The 17123-nt window shown below is 40.4% G+C and overlaps 1 protein-coding gene across 5 annotated transcripts in view; it reads right to left on the bottom strand.

The window, feature by feature from the left end:
• IL17RD (interleukin 17 receptor D) overlaps positions 1–17123 on the bottom strand; it is a 125960-nt gene that overhangs the window by 88041 nt on the left and 20796 nt on the right. For 3 of the 5 annotated variants that reach the window (XM_073351494.1, XM_073351496.1, XM_073351498.1), the window contains exon 1: positions 5216–5356. The exons of 1 other annotated variant lie outside the window; for it this stretch is intronic. In XM_073351494.1, coding sequence (XP_073207595.1) covers positions 5216–5347 — 132 coding nt within the window. In that variant the 5' untranslated portion in view covers positions 5348–5356. Of the gene's footprint in view, positions 1–4605; positions 4681–5215; positions 5357–17123 lie in introns of those variants that run through there. One more of the 5 variants, XM_073351497.1, reaches the window with a different exon arrangement.

The raw sequence follows: 17123 nt of genomic DNA, 5'->3' as shown, positions 1-17123 counted from the left end.
TTTACACAATGTTCAGTTTTATGTTAAACAGATAAACAAAGCATAAATACAGCATAAAACTTCAAGGTAAATCGTTAACTTTCAGAAAAACAAAAATAAAACTTTTGGAGTTTCCTCCTTCAAGTACCATTTAACATTATTGGGAGCATTATACTTAATATTTTACAAGCACGAGTAAAGAGAAATTATTTTCACATTTAAAGATTGAAGACCAATTTTAGTCTTATTGTTCACCAATAAAATTTCGCACTCCTGTCATTTTTATAGTATCCTAATAAAATGCCAAATTAATTGGCAAACTTCAGCCTCTCAGCAGAATTAAATGGGCAAATTCACATCAAAGCTGTGTTTCATCGTCTTTGGACGGATCTGTTGGAAAAGACAGCTGGTCCTTATTAAACACCCATTTAAAATGTTGCAGCTTTAATGAACTAACATCCACATTACACTAACATTATCAAGTAATTAACTAAAGAAAAGCTGGAGTCATCTAATGATGGCTTAACTTTTTTCCACCAGTGGACAAGAAAATATTTAAATCTATTAAATGAATTAAGTATTTGTTTTGCCCCTTAAATAAATAATCTAGATTTTGAAATTAGCCTGACTGATCAATTTGTTTCAAGTTGTTAAGAGGCAACTTCTGTTGGTTGAAATCTAAACCATGGTATGCATTATAAAGAGGGAACAAATCCAGTCCATAATATTCCTGGGGGAACCTTCAAACTACAGAAATGCTTGTTAGGTCATGAGCCTTGTGAATGGCCTGAATAGTCAAAGTACACAATTACACAATAAAATACATGTAAAAGATTAAAGATGCATTTTATTGTCAATATTCAGAACAAGTTTATTATACGTAAACTGGAATATGTTTACATCATTTTTCTTCTCTGAATGTTTTCTGCATTTGAAAGCCAACTCTGAAAATATATTACTTGCAATATTTAGACTAAATGCTTTTTATGGAAGAAAGGCTCAGACCCAATATAAAGCAAATGTAATGAAGAGACTCATCTTCCTGTTCAAGTAGTGTATATACTTAAATTGTGTTGTTGGTTTTTAAATAAACAGAAAGCAGTAGACATGCTGTAGTTAGCATGTTTTTTATGGAAATGTAGTTAAGAGGCTAGCTCTACAATTCAGAGCCTAAGCCAGAATAGTTATGTTGGCATAGCTATGCCAGCACAGCCCCCAAGTCTGGACGCAAACTCCTTTTGTTGGTGTAGAAACACCACTTTCCTGAACAATGTTAACTGTGCAGACAGAAGCACTCTTCTGTCAGCATAGCTGCATCTATAGTGGGGGTTTTGTCAACCTACCTATGTCAGGGGTGTGTTTTTTTCACATCCCTGCTTATCACAGCTATGCCAATATAACTTAAGTGTAGACCAGGTCATAAACACAGTTATTTTTAAACAGAGAAAAAAATAGTCAGATTTTTTACTATACCAGCTGATAAGTGAAACCCTAGATCTTAAAGTAGTTAATCCAGTTGTCTAGACTAGATAATTGGTTGAGTTTGTGAGGCCTTACACTCAACATTTCTCTAGCTGTGTGAATGTAACAGTAACTTTTAACACCACAGCAAACCAATTCCAAAATTTCAGAGAATGTTCTAGGCATCCATGCACACAATCCTGTTGATTTTAGTGAAAATTGGAAAACTGAAAGGAGGAGACACAAGGAGCCCCTGGCATCTAGTTAGCAGAGCTAGCACCTTCAACCACTTCTAATTGTCTACAAATGAAAGAACTGGTTGATGGTAGCCATTAACACCAACCAGCATAACAACACCCCATCTGTGTTCTGCCTTTCCTCCTAATACAGTTTTAAAATGTTGACAAAGAAAAGAAAGAAAGATGGTGGGGGGAGGCATGGGTAGAATGGATTGCACACAGAGCACCTGGCATTGGGAAGGGAATGAGGAATCCTAGCATGAGGGAACAGGGGGACACACAGGAGCCCATGGCATGAGGGACTGGATGATAAAGGCTACCAAAAATCCCTGAAATAGAAGTGGATGGGAGGGTGGCACACAGGAAGCTTCTGGGGGAGAATGGAGGAATGCAAGGAGCCCCTATTGTGTGCAACGTACAATACTCTTTTTGTTTTTTTGCTTTAAAATATGCCAAATGCTGTATTTTCTCTCAGTCAATAAGTCTCATTGATCTTATGTTTTAGTCTGAACAGAGTCAAGGGCCTGATCCTGCAAACTTAAGAATGTGGAAAACTTTACTCACTCCATGCATCTGATGAAGTGGGCTTTTTACCCACGAAAGCTTATGCTCAAATAAATCTGTTAGTCTTTAAGGTGCCACCGGACTCCTTGTTGTTTTTACTCACATGAGTGGCCCCTTCGGAGTCAACAAAATTAATTATGTGAGTAAAGTTACCCATGTGCTTCACTGTTTGCAGGACTGGGCCCCAAATATGTACAACTAAATTTTAAAGCTCAGTCCTTCATTCCTTACAATACCTACATGGGGAAATTAACCAAAATAGTTATTTCAGAATAAGTGTCCACTCAGAGAGATATTCCAGAATAGCTATTCTGCTTTAAATTTCCATCCTTCCTCAAACCTATACAACCTGCAAGTGTAGACAAACCTTAAAATTCTCACTGAAGTCAATGAGTCAAACCCTGGCCCCACTGAAATCAAAGGAAGTTCTGCCATTGACATTAGTGGGGCCAGGAGGATTTCACTCAGCGAGACTACTCATGTGCTCATAAGTTACACATATGCTTAACTGTTTTGCTTGTTCAGAGCCATGCTGGTCTTGCAGGACTGGGACCAAACTACTACAAAAGAACACATTGCAAGAATTCACACATTTTGCAACTAAAGTTGTCAGGACCTGGTCCATATTTAAAGATTTTGCGAATTCAAATGATTTTTAAGAATAAGCTGAGGATCTCTGAATTAAAACAGCAAATATAAATTCTTACCAACACAAATCTACACTATTCCTTTACCAAATGAAGTTTTTACTGTAATAAAACAAAGACAAATTTAAAATATTTACATTAGATTAAAAGCAAAAATATTATAGTATTTCATAGACAAACTCAGATTTTTTTTGTTTTAAATAAATTAAGCAAACCTAAGCAGAATATGACATGAAAATTTCACATATGAGGTAAATGAGCATGAATTTGGGGAGAATAAATAAAAGTGCTCAAATTGGGGGGGAAGAGGGGGAGAACCAATATTTTTTCAATACTATGCTAGTGAAAATTAGCTTAACAAGCATTGTTTTACTCAAAACACATTAGACATGCTTACTATTCATCTCTCTATATAAAGTTTTTAGATTTAGGGTTCCTGCCCTTAACCTATAGATTAGAAACCATTTATAAAAAAGCTACAATAAGAATATCTATTTGAATAAGGTACAATTACTTCAGGGTTTATGTCTTTTCAATCAGTCAGTGTCCCTGCAGTTTTTAGAGTGGCAGAGGGGAAGTGGCCTGTGGTTAAACAGAGGAAATACCAAGGAATTTTAATAGAGCAAATAGTCTCTTTACTTCCTACAGGGTAGCACTTCAAAGGCAGCCCTGCCCCAGAGCAGACAATGTGTTACAGGGGCCATCAGTCATTTAATAGTATGTCAAGTCTATGCAGAACTTACATGCAGTCCAAGATAAATACCACACAACCAAGACAATGGGTCCCTTCCTGCAGTCAATCCTCTGGCAAAACTCCCACTGAAGTCAATAGGAGTTTTCCCAATTAAGAATTGTACTGCAGAATCAGATTCAGTATCTAAAAAACTAGTCAGGCAAATCTGCTCACTGGAAATAAAAAATATATTGGTAACACAGACTAACTGACTGCAGTGTTTGTTTAGGAAATTAAAACCTTAAATTTGTTGTATGTGATACAAGGTTTTCTACACAGTAACTTGAAAGGTTGTGTTTTTATCAGATTTATTAGAGGGGAGCATTTTAAAAGCTTTACATTAAACAGACCCAGCTATAATTAATTTATATATAATTCATTACGTAAGAAAAAATCAAATCAATATATATATTGCACATTCCTCTAGATGTCAAGATAAGCAAAATTAATCAAGCATTATAACTCCTAATAGGTAGTGACAGTATATTTAATAGCTGCTGCTGAACCTGACAGAAATATGTATCTTGGTAGTTTAAAATATGTGGCACACACTGCTTACATCTTGTGAAACATTAATATTGTAGTAAAATATATTTTGCTAGTAAACTGTGACTTAAAATGCAATATGTGAATTTTTTCTCTCTCTTAAATAGTTTCCAGTGTTTTCTAACTTCCAGTGAATTACACTATTCCCTCCATATCCCTGACTTGTGCCTTGCAGTAACTTTTTCAAATGTTATGATCTGAAACTAATGAAATCATTAGTGAGAATCCAACAAAAAAAGAAAGTCAATGAAAGTCAGTCTTTTCCTTCCTATTGTCCTTGGGACTCCAAAATTCAACTAGAATTCTCGCTAGATTTTATGGGGAGAAAACACTGAAAGGTGATTTTTGAAAAACAAACAGGAAAACGCAGCAAGAAATCTGAAGCTAACACCAGGAGCAGGAACAAAAGGTAAAGACCAATAAAGAAATGTTTCACCTTCCAGCTCTCGCCCCAGCAATTTACTTATCCTACATCCTCTGTCTGATGATCAGCCCTGAAGCTAAGACCCCAAGCCGGCCTCGAATCATTAAAATAACAAAGCCCAAATGATCGCCTTTTTATCCTGCTGGCAGGGCAGGTCGAGTTAAGGAAGGAGAGAGCTGCGGATAAAGGACCTGTTGAGCGATTTCTTCACACTCGCTGGTTAAACGCTGCCCCCCTCCCCCAGGGCGAGAAACCAGTAACTATCCCTTCTCTGGAAATGCCACCTTTCCTCCTGGCCGCAAATTACCAGCTGCAGAGCCTTGGAGCAGCAGCAGAGGAGTTGCAGAAGAGCTTATTCCCCCATGAACACTGCCCAGCGAGCTCTCCTTGCATATTCGGGAGAAGCAGCAAGTCGAACAGACAGGTGGACACCACACCTGCACTGCTCAGATGGGCTGGGCTGCAAAGAGTCCGCTACCCACGGGACAGCACTTGCGAGGCTTAGCTGGGAAACTCTGGCATCTCCCCACGCCACGCCGCCAAATCCTGCAAGTGTGCAAAACCCCTTTCAGCGCACGAATCTGCCCGACTGTGGGGAGAAACAAAGTTTCCGTCCACTCACCCTCCATCCACACGTGTCAGCCGCGGGCCCCCGCCTGCTGCTGGGTCCTCCAGCAGCCCCAGCCAGCTGGTGACCCTTGAAGCAGGCGATCAGAGTGAAGAAAAAGGAACTGAGCTGGAGCAAAGGTGCCATGGTCTGCAGCGGCAGCGTACGGAGACTGGAGTCTAAGCAGAAGCAACAGCAGGAGGAGGAGGGGGGGCAGTTTAGCTGCGTGCATGCGCGAGAGACTGTGCAGCTGCTGCCCTGCCCCCCTATACTCCCCCCCACATCACTGCTGGTGGCAGGGGGGCTGGTCCCTTTGAAGGGAACTATAACAACTGTGTCTGGCGCAGAAGGCAATCGTTGTCCCTCCTCCCCAGGCCCCTATTAGTTCATGTACTATTTTTTTGGCAATGAAAAGAGATGCTTCTTCAAAGTCTGGAATCGAAGGAAGGCGAGGTTACTCAGGAACATCACAGCTCCAAAAAGGAAAGTTAGCAAGACTTGCACGCAATTGTTTGTGTTGCTCGTGTCGTTTCCCATGGGCCTTTAACTGTCCGTGTCCTGTCCCCTCTTCGTGGACATTAAAAATCATATGGTATTTTTCTAAAGAATAGGGGGTTTGCTCCAGTGGCTAACCATTTTTCCCTGTCTTCTCCCCATCCGTTGTACACCTATCCACTAAACTTTGTCCAGAGGTGGGTATATTTCAATGTCAATATATGGATTTTGTCCCCACTCTTGCAAACATGTAAGCACATATATAACTTTACTCACGGGAGCAGTGCTGGTGATGTCATGAGTAAAGTTACTCACGTCTACACAGAGGATTGGGGCTATAGCCCACAAAACACTGAGAATTTTGCAATGAAAGAATAAATGGTAACATTTCAAAAAAGACAAACCAAAGGTAAATGCAATCCAATACATTTAAAGGTAGAGAAAGCAATAGAAATTACTTGTATTTATGTTTATTTTACCTTTTTTGTACTGACTGCTATACTGCAAACTTTGACCAAAACTAAATTTATTTTAAAAAACAACATAGTGTTTCTAATAAATATAAATTACAACAGCATCTTATTTTGATGTATTCTTGTCATGTCAACTAACAAAAACTTTTTGAGCAGAAGAAACACACACCCTTACGGACACACTGGAGATTGTTGTTCCTACAACAGCTAACCTAAAACAGACAAATGCATTGTGGGTAAAATTTTCAAAAGCATCTAAAGTGACATAGGAGCCTAAGTTTTATTTAACATAAATGGAACTTAGGCTTCTAAGTCACTTAGCTCCAATGACTTTTGATAATTTTACTATTGTTAACACTGCCCACAAAAGCAATCCTGATGATGACATGAATGAACCCAGCAGGATCCATAAAGGACTATCATCAGGGGTTGGCAACATTTCAGAAGTGGTGTGCCGAGTTTTCATTTATTCACTCTAATTTAAGGTTTTGCATGCCAGTAACACATTTTAATGTTTTTACAAGGTCTCTTTCTATAAGTCTTGAATATATAACTAAACTATTGTTGTATGTAAAGTAAATAAGGTTTTTAAGATGTTTAAGAAGCTTCACTTAAAATTAAATTAAAATGCAGAGCCCCCCAGACTGGTAGCCAGGATCCCGGCAGCGTGAGTGCCACTGAAAATCAGCTTGCGTGTCGCGTTTGGCACGCCTGCCATAGCTTGCCTACCCCTGGACTACATGGCTCAACCTGATCAGAATAAAAACTGTAATGGAGCAAGTCACAGCAAGAATGACCCAGGACTTGGATATGTGAAACAGAAATCACTTCTTTCAAAAATAAATAACATAGACTTACCCTTATCATATGGCTTTGTCTCTATTTAATATTATATAGGATAAGGCCACTCACTTATATTTAGGTATGTTATTGAAAACAAAAGGAAAGCATTCTGCATATGTATATTCTTGTAATATTTACAACAGAGGTGTTTTTTTTAAATAAAGTATAATTATCAAGCGGAGATTTTCTCATTTTCCTTAATCTTTTTACAGTCCTCTTTCTTATTTTCTTTTCCTCTTACACAATTAATTTAAGTTTTTATACTCAAAATATTCTTCTCCATATATTATCTATGGGGATTTGGCTGGAGTAAATGGAATACTTCCTGGTAAAAGAAAGTGCAACTCCATCAAACATGTCTCTCTACATTAGAGCATGTAATTGAACACTCCCAAGAAAAAAGGGACTACCTCAACTTCGCATAGCAACCTTAACCCTGTCAGCTTGCATGGAGGCATTACAGTTGGGTCTCCCCTTACATGATCATATGACATATATACAGCAATATAAAGTAATATTGCAATGAGCTGCCTAGAATATAAGTGTATCACTGCCCTCTAATCAACAGAACCAGAAATGCTCAAATGTTTCAGAGGCCCTATACGGCTAACAGAAAACAGAATCTCTTCTTTGGCTCGAGCAATAGGAGTCTGTACCTTTGGAGTAGAATTATCTGAGTGCTGCCAAGTTCCAATTAGCCATGGCGTACAGCACAGTGACACACCTGTGAAGTCCTACATGGCCACTGATACTGTCGCTGAGAATACAGATGTCTTTAAAATTTCATGTCATCTTACTCGTCTGAATTCTTATGTTTAATGCAATATTAATTGGATGCTGCAGTGCTAAACATCACTTTAAGCAGACTAACACAGATATAGAGACAAAGTCAGACCTGGTGTAAGAGGGCTTAATTCCACAGACTTTATGCAATATTTCAGTTTGTCCCAGAAACTTGCATGAGATCTGCATAGAGCAGGGGCTGGGTGGCTAAACTGTGGCTTGCAAGCCACATGCAGCTCTTTTACAGTTAAAGTATGGCTTGCAGAGTCCCCCACCTTCCCCCCTATTTGCCACCTACCAGGTTCGGGGGGGGGGGGCTCAGGGCTTCTGCCCTGCAGTGGGGTGGTGGGGCTAGGGTCTTCTGCCAAAGACAACTGGTGCCTGCTGAGAGTTGGGGGCACAATTTAAAGGTTCATCCCCCCCAACAGCTTGAGTCACATAGCCCAGGCATGCCCCCTTACCCTCAGCAACCCCTTCTCACAGCTCCCAGGTGTTAGCTCCACAAGGAGAGACAGTAGTAAACAGATGGGAGCTGTGAGCTGGGGTTGCTGCTTTAGCTCAGGGAGAAGAGGCAGCAGCAAAAACAGCAGCACTCCCTGCAGCTCCCAGCTGTTAGCCACTGCTTCTCCTCTCAGACAACAGCTCCCAGCTTGTTGGCTCCAGCAGCTGCCATACAAGGAGGGAGCCCGGGGACACCATGTGACTGAGTGGGGCCTGGCAGCAAAACCTGGCAAAAATTGGTGGGGACGGGCACATGATCCCACATGCACCACCCCCCTTGCCCCAGTGGGGAGGGTTTCTTGGGACTTCAGCCTCACAGGGCGCGCCTGTCAGAGCTTGGGGCTTCAACAGTAGTGGGGCTAAAGCCCCAAGCCCCAGCAGGCTCCTGCTGCGCGGTTGAAACCCCGGCAGGCGTGCACTGGCTCTCGAACTTCTGAAGATTGTCATATGCGGCTTGGAGAGTAAATAAGTTTGGCCACCCCTGGTATATAACACACATCCTTTGTTAGTAGTAAATTTCCAAGCCATAAGGACTTGCAGTTATAGTACTTTCCATATGAGGGCACTCTTGTTATTATGTATTCCTCTTTGTTTCACATTTCTTCTTTTCTACTCCAGGATGAGGTCGGTGTTTTTTCCAAGGCACACCCCACCCCGTTTTTGTTTTTACTTACCTTTGCCAACCATAAAGGGCTGTTGTTATAACAACATTCTTTTTGGCCACATATGGTTGGATACATCTCCCTTTGGAGCCCATCAGCCAAAGGAGGCAGAGGCATGCATTCCACTCCAGGGATTCTGCACTGTCTCTACAATGCTCTCAACTGCTGTCATTCTACAAGTGAGGGGCTAAATTTAGTTCCCCAACATTGTAGAAAGTTATGCTATAACAGATAACTGGACTAGCCCCACACTATTTCTACAGATAGATGAACACTGTTAACTGGTGTAAATTGGTATAGGTCCACTGCCTTCAATAGGAGCTATGCAGATTTATACCAGCTGAGGATTCAGCCTGTGTAAATCCGCATAGTTCTACTGCCTTTAATGGAGTTCATTTACACTAACTGAGGGTCTAGCTCGCTCAACATCCAATAAGTTTGATGCTCTGCAAGCTTTGGACAGCTCTTTAAGGTAAATTTGCAGGAAAGACAAGATCAGAAATTAGAATGTTGTAGACAGACAGACTGGAAAGCTAGCACTGCCTTTTGTTTTGCCAGTTTTTAGCATGTAAGTATGTGTTGTGTCCCTTTTCCATTTCACAAAAGATGCCTCTTTTAATGATGCCATCAAATCACTGGGGCAGTACAGACTCCCTCTTTTTGTGGCAGAGTATAAATCAGGAACATACATTATGTCAGTAAAATATTGCAAAAAATAAATGCTCCCATGGGATTTAACCTGCAAGAATACCTGTCTTCTTGAGATTTTGTGCATGGCAAACCCTTGGATTTTGAACAGCATAAACGTATCATTGTATTGTTATTTTATTTATATATGATCTAAGAGTCAACTACATGATTTACAAAGGGATAAAGATAGGTCGCTACCCCAAAGAGCTTACAGTCTTAAAAAAACAGCGAGATACAAACAAAGGAGTGGGAGAAAGGCTGGAACATTTATTTGAGGGGATTATTATTAATCGGGAATGAGAAAGTTCTTGTTTTATAGAATCATAAAATCACAGGAATGTAGGGCTGGAAGGAACCCGAAGAGGTCATCTAATCCATCTTCCCACAAAGATGCAGGACCAAGTTTACCTCGACCATCCTTAACAGGTTCTTAAAAACCTCCAGTGATGGGGAAACCATAAGCTCCTTTGGCCAGGGTCTAAGCAGGGGGCGGAAATTGACTGGTTGGAGGGTCAAGCAGCTGGAGATAGGATTAGGAGAGGGGCTAAAGGACAAAATCAGGGCTAGGGGGGAGGAGCAGGAGTTAAGCTCAGGGTGAGGCGCTGGAAGAGGGTGACAGAGGGAAAAACCTGGCACAGGCAGGGGCACAGTGAATAACAGTTACCCCAGTAGGACTGAGACACCTGTGTTTGCAAAAATGGTGGGGGGCAAAAGGGCTTTTTTTATTTCCCCTCTCACAGACAGCACCTCTCAGCATCGGCTTCCCAGGGCTGGGTTCTTAAAGGCACAGGCCCAGGGCTGGGTTCTTAAAGGCACAGGCATCCCAATGCCTAGTCAATGCAACTCCTCTTTGTCTGATTTAACCTACTGGCTATGTCTACACTAGGAAGCACAAAGCGCTGCCGCAGGTGCCAGTGCTCCTGGTAATCCACCTCGATGAGGGGATTAGCTCTGAGCACTGGGAGCCAAGCCTGTCAACACTAGTGCTTTAAAGCAGTCAAACTTGCTGCACTCGGGGGGTGGGGGGCGGGTGATTTTTCACACCCCTGAGCCAGCAAGTTAGAGAGCTTTAACTTGCCAGTGTAGATAATCCCTGAGACTTAATTCAGTGAAACACTTTACATATATCCCAGCAGAAACAAAGAATCCCTTATCACTGTATCTGATTTCATAGAGTCTCCTAGCAGTTTCCCAAGTTGTCTTATCTGCTGCTGGGATTCCCTGAATTTTTAAATTTAATTTTTTCTTTTCATTTTAGAGCTGACTGAATTTTTGGCCTAGTGTCAAAACTTTGTTTTGAGTCAATCCACCAATGGGGATTGCATTTTTGCAACTGTTTTGCCTCTCAGCCTAGCCCTTAGTGTTTTTTCGCATGTTTTTCCGCATGCCATTGATTGAGATAATGGCACAGAAAGTGCAATTATAAAGTTTGTGAATGATAACAAGCTGCACGCAAACAAAATGGGAAATGACTTCCTAGGAAGGGATCTGGGGGTCATAGTGGACCACAAGCTGAATATGAGTGAACAGTGTAACGCTGCTGCAAAAAACAGAACAGAAGTGGCGGCCATTACATCCCTCGGCCTGCACTGCTTCCAGAAGCTCCAATTGGCCTGGAACAGCGAACCGCGGCCACTGGGAGCTGTGATCGGCCAAACCTGCGGACGCGGCAGGTAAACAAACTGGCCCGCCCCGCCAGGGGCTTTCCCTGCACAAGCAGCGGAACAAGTTTGGGAACTACTGGACTAGAACAAACACTTACATTGGCTCGGTGGCAGAATACCAAAAAAGGGTTGTCCAGCAGCAGTTGGCTACAACAGTGACATGCAGAAAGCAGAAGGGACTGTGCAGCACGAACCAGCTCACTTACTGGGACCTGAAACCTAGTAGTACTGTCAATTAGAAAAAGAGTCATCTGAGCCACACAGTTACCCATATGCAAACCAAACAGAGCTACCCATAAACAGAAGATACTATTGCATGCTGGATTAGTAGTATGAGTGACAGGCTGCAGAGAGGGGAATGTTGTAGGGCTGCAAAAGACCTACTAACCAAGCTAGTTAATTTCAAGGAACAACCGAAAAGAGGGAGATAGGAGCACTGCTTCCTTACTTCTTTTGTTTTTTAAGGCTCAGGCTGCCATCAAATTGGCCAAATAGATACAGCCCTGCAAATCCAAGGATATCTGCTTTATATTTATGGATAATTTTTGATGATCAGATGTGGACATACATTTTCACCATGCCCCCGAAGTGCCATTTATGATACTTATACGCCTGATTAACATATTGTAGTAATGCCCATCGTTTCAAAACAGGATTTAGCAGCAGAGCTTCTATGGAAGTCAGAGGGAATTGCAAGTGTTTTATATCTCTAGAAATCAGGACAGTTATATTTAGGTGTCTAAACATGGACTCATAACTTAAGGCACCCACATTTGCAAGACTTTGCCTTACTTTCCATGCCTCTGTTTTCTCATCTGTAAAATTGAGGTAATACTTCCCTTTCTCACAAGGATATTGTGAGGGTTAATTACAGTGATTAATGTTTGTAAAGCACTTTGAGAACCTTATATAAATGACACTACACAAGGGCAAGATTTTTGCCTCAAGTATTAAGTATTATTACCATTTATGAGGAGATCCTTAAAGTGTATTCCACCTTCTAAATCATATGCACATGGCAGGGTTATTGTGTTTGTCTAATCTGAAAGGCCACCACAACATATCCTTATTTTGCTTCTCACTATTTAAACTGTACTAAAACAATTTTGGTCTCTTCGAGCTGGCTCTGCCTTGTTGTTTAGTTAGGTGCCTAGGTCATTGTTCATCATTGTTTGCATATGGTGAGTAGTTGGGCTCAGGCTTCTTAGAGAAAAGTGGATTTATGATGCACAGAAAATTATAAATTTCATATAGGAAAATACTTTTTATTACAGAATTGTTGTGTTACTAATAACCCCTCAGATCTGTCAGTGGTTCTCACAATTATATGTCTTTCAATATTTGGCCATTTTTGCACCAAAATTTTTTGAATACTGCTTCTTATAAAAAGAAAAAGAAAAGAAAGACATTTTTTCTAAACTTAAGTGCGCTCTCTTCATCACTGATTAAAAATGCAAAACAAAGTTCCAAAATGTAGCCTGAACACACCTATGCATCTTAAAGAAAACTAGGATATTTCACAAACTGTTCCCAGCTCCAAACTACACTTCTCATTCCATTATGCCAACTTCTTCCCCTACCCAGCCTCCCTGTCAACCAACTAAACAACTCACAACCCGCCCTCCTCAGAAAGGTCCTAAGTTAATAGTATTTGGGAGGGAAATAAACAGATTTTTTTTGGAATTTGAAGAAAATAAATTTACAGAAGATGAGAGGTTGATCAAGCACAAACAGAGGAAACAAATAAAAGTTATGAATAAAATTTGTTAATACTTTGAAAGTTCATACATGATAATAATAATAAAATAAAAAGTTAAAAACCTAGAGAAATTAACTACTAATGAATAATAATAGTAAAAATAATAATAATAGATAATAATAGTAAAAATCACTGGAAATCCCTAAGAACTATTAAAACTCCACTTCATTCAGGGATATGTTTTCACAAAGGCATCTAGCCACTGCCAGCTGCACTCTGATGGTGAGGCTAATGCCCTATCAGAGTGTTTCCCCTTGCTGATTTTTTATTTATCTTTTACAAAGAGCTGAAGCAGTTAGCAATTAGGTTGTCAGGTGACCTCGTACTGTAACTATAAATGAGATACCGTTCCAACTTTGAAGTAAGTCAAGTGCATTTTGCTATGGGTCCCTTACTCAAACATTTGGCCAATGACAAATATGCAAATATTTTAATAGTGGGAAACGAACTTTGGAAAAAAAGATACTGTAATGTGAGCACGGCTTTACATTTTGAAATATTTTATACTCAGTGGACATTTTGATATATATGCCAGAATCTGCCGATAAATGTGCAACATTTAAATATCACAAAGTAATGTATATGCTATTAATATGATAAAACTATTAATGATAAAAGAAGTGGCTGGCGCCAATGAGTCCTGTATGACAAACATTGGAACTGTCAACATTACATTTGTTATCAAAGGAGAATTGTATTAGTAGATGTATTAGCAGAATTAATTCAAGTTTGATTTTAAAATGGCCAGTTCTAAAAATCATACACACAATTTTCTCAAATTGAATATTGCATGTATAAATAGTCCATTGGAATAAACTGCTTGAAAAAACTGGGCAAAATGTGAAACGGAGGCTCCCGCTCCTTTCCAAAATAATTACCACTGAAGGGAGGCCACGGGTGGGGGTGAGGGGATTGGAGAGCAAGCATTCACCTTGCAGCGCCGGCTCCTGTCTCACAGACCTGGGCCCTCTCCTCACTCTGGGCATTGTGATCTGGTACACAAAGTTGCAACACCACTTAGGTTTGGCCCAGCAGCCTCTCCATTATGACAGAATGGCAGCTGGGCCAAACTTGAGTAGTGCTGTGAACCCATGCACCAGGCCATAACACCCCTTGTTTGGGGGGCCCTCTCAAATGGGAGGCATAGGGCAAAGTGGTCTTGTTGTCCCCACCTTTGGGCAGCTCTGAACACACTCATGTGAATAGTGCTTACTCAACTGAGTAGTTCCCTTGACTTCAAAATCAAGATTTTTTAAAATGGCTGCCTAAAGTTAGGTTCCTAAATTCATATTTAAGCCCCTAAACAAGTGCCAGATTTTCAAAAGTGCTGAACACCTAACAGTTTCTTGACTTCAGTGAGACTTCTTGAGTTCTCAGTACTTTCAGAAGTCAGTCCCAAATACTGAGATGCCCAAGTATGGATTTAGGGGCCTAACTTTAGTCCCCTACATTTTAAAAAAATCTTGGCCCAAGTCAGGACTCCTCAGACTGTGTTTGCAGGATTAGTCCCATTGTAGTTTAAAGTAAGTCATAAAGGTCCTGTGCTTGCACATACTCTGTGTACAGAACTACCATTGACTGATGGGGATTCTGCAAATGAACAGATTACAGGACTGGGCCCAATCTGCTTTTTAAAACAGGAATTTAAGTATCCTTCTCTCTTTCATATCTCTATTATAATTCTTCCCCAAATCTGTCTGATTAAAAATATGAAATCCCTTGTGCATGGCTCATCTGTTTCTCTGATGATTTTGATATGGATCATGTCCCTGGAAAGCCAGTGTTCACAAGGTCTTGTGTTTTTATTTCGTTATTTAGTCAACTGGCATTGAACTATTAGAAACAGCGATATAGTTACTTCAATTCTCATCCCAACAACCAGCCTGAGCTGTTCAAAGGCTGAGCTGACTCAGATGTCACAATCCCACCTAGTTATTCCCCAGTGGGAGAGAAAGAAAGAAGAACAGAAGTAATTTACCTCTGTCACAACCCCACCCAAGCACCTTCCTACCAGACAAAGAGGAGGAAGAGAAGAAGGGGAAAGAAAGTACAATTGATTTACCTCCAAAATCCCAATCCCACTGGGGAAGATGTCAGACAGTCCCACCATTCAACAATCAAAGAGTGCAGAAGGCAGCAGCAGACAGATTAGGTGGGGAGAAAAAGGATTCAGAAAGGAGAGTAGAAGAATTACTTCCTACATAACCAGTCCACAATCAACAACGAGTTTACACAGGAAAGTGAAAAGAACAGAAGTACCATTGATACACTGGAGGGAAAGAGAAAACTGAATAATAAAAATCAAATGCTATTTTTAAAGGGACAATTAACAAAATTCAACACCTCGCTTTCTAAAACTAAATATTACTGTCCAAATATCATGTTCCAATAAACAGCTCTTACTGTTTACGATGTATAATTGTGATATTGTTCATGACCAGCCTGGGTGGTGTAAATATTATGAAAACCAGCAAAGTCTATAGCTGTGATGGTTTTTATGATATTTGTGCTTCAGGTTGCTTATGAATATGATGCTGCTCTTTACTAATCATGAGGTAAATTTATACTTCTTTGGAAGACTTTTACTGGATCTGAAATTGATGGCCATCATTAACACCTTCCAACATAACAATATTTCCATGATGGGATGATGGCCAGAGTGGTGAAAAATGGAATGTCACCACTTGCACTAAACAAGGTTGTGTGCTGGCTCCCACACTCTTTTCCATCCTTTTTTCAGCTATGTTAATGGATACATTTCATGATATTGACAGGGGAGTATTTATACAGTTCTGCACTGATGGGAATTTGTTCAATCTGCAACACTTCAATGTTCATATGAAAGTAGCAGAATTACTTATTAAAGAATTTTTATTTGCTGATGACTGTGCAATGGTTGCTTACTTGATTGATGACATTCAGTTCATAACTGATCACTTCATTTGTGCTGTCTATTGTTTTGGTTTCACAATCTGCCTAAAGAAAACCAACGTACTATACCAACTTGTGCTGGGGGATGCCCATGTCTACCTAATTATTAAGATCAACAACACTCCTCTTAAGTCTGTAAAGATGTTTTGCTACCTAGGGAGTATACAGTGGCAGAATGCCACAACTGATGATGATATTACCCATCACATAGCTACGGCCAGCTCTACATTTGAAATGCTTTCATACTACATTCGGAACACTAGCAGAGTCAAAATAAGCACAAAGCTAAATGTCTATCAGGCAGTCGTGCTTACTACACTTCTATATGGTTATGGGAGATGGACAACATATCACTGCCACATTAGGAAATTTGATCAGTTCTATATGTGCTGTCTTCATTTTGTTTGCAGGGTCAAATAGTGGGCCAAGTTTCCCAATACCGAAATCCTTATTTACTGTTGGATGTCTGACATTCAAAGCATGCTCATAAATGCTGAACTGTGCTAACCTGGGCATCTCACTCATATGGCCAACTCGAGAATACCCAAGGACATATTTTATGGTCAGCTAAAGCAAGGTACCCATTCTCATGGTGCCCATACAAATGATATAAAGATTCATGGAAGTCAAACCTGAAAGCATGTCACATTGACCCCAGCCACTGGGAAGCAACAGCCCATGACAGAGTAAGGTTGTGGCAGATTTGTCATGTTGCCGTTAACTGCATTGAAGCGAGGCTTATTAACACCTTACGTGAAAAATATGAACAGTACAAAGCAAGGATACAATAGCCTGCAAAGGTCATGTGCAATCTTGTGTGTCCCACATGTAACCATGTTTGCAATTCTTGCATTGATCTGACCTTGTATATACACGTTCACCTGTAGTATTTGCTGAATCCCCTGTAGATTGATATCATGAGACTCCATCGCCATTTAGTCCTTATGATCGTCCTAAAGTCTCACAGTGGCTAATGCCATCATCAGATGCTGACAGCTGCATCATGATGTAGCAATACTACATCGGAGTGTCACAACTCAGTAACATCTAATTCTTGTGCAATTACGAGAACAAAGTTTACAAGGTGGCAACTGTACCTTTTTGGGCTGTCTCTTTCCTCCA

This window comes from Lepidochelys kempii, chromosome 7 (assembly GCF_965140265.1).
Source record: "Lepidochelys kempii isolate rLepKem1 chromosome 7, rLepKem1.hap2, whole genome shotgun sequence".
NCBI classification, from domain to species: domain Eukaryota; kingdom Metazoa; phylum Chordata; order Testudines; family Cheloniidae; genus Lepidochelys; species Lepidochelys kempii.
The sequence above is the reverse complement of the archived record's forward strand: the minus strand, read 5'-3'. Positions and strand labels throughout refer to the sequence as shown.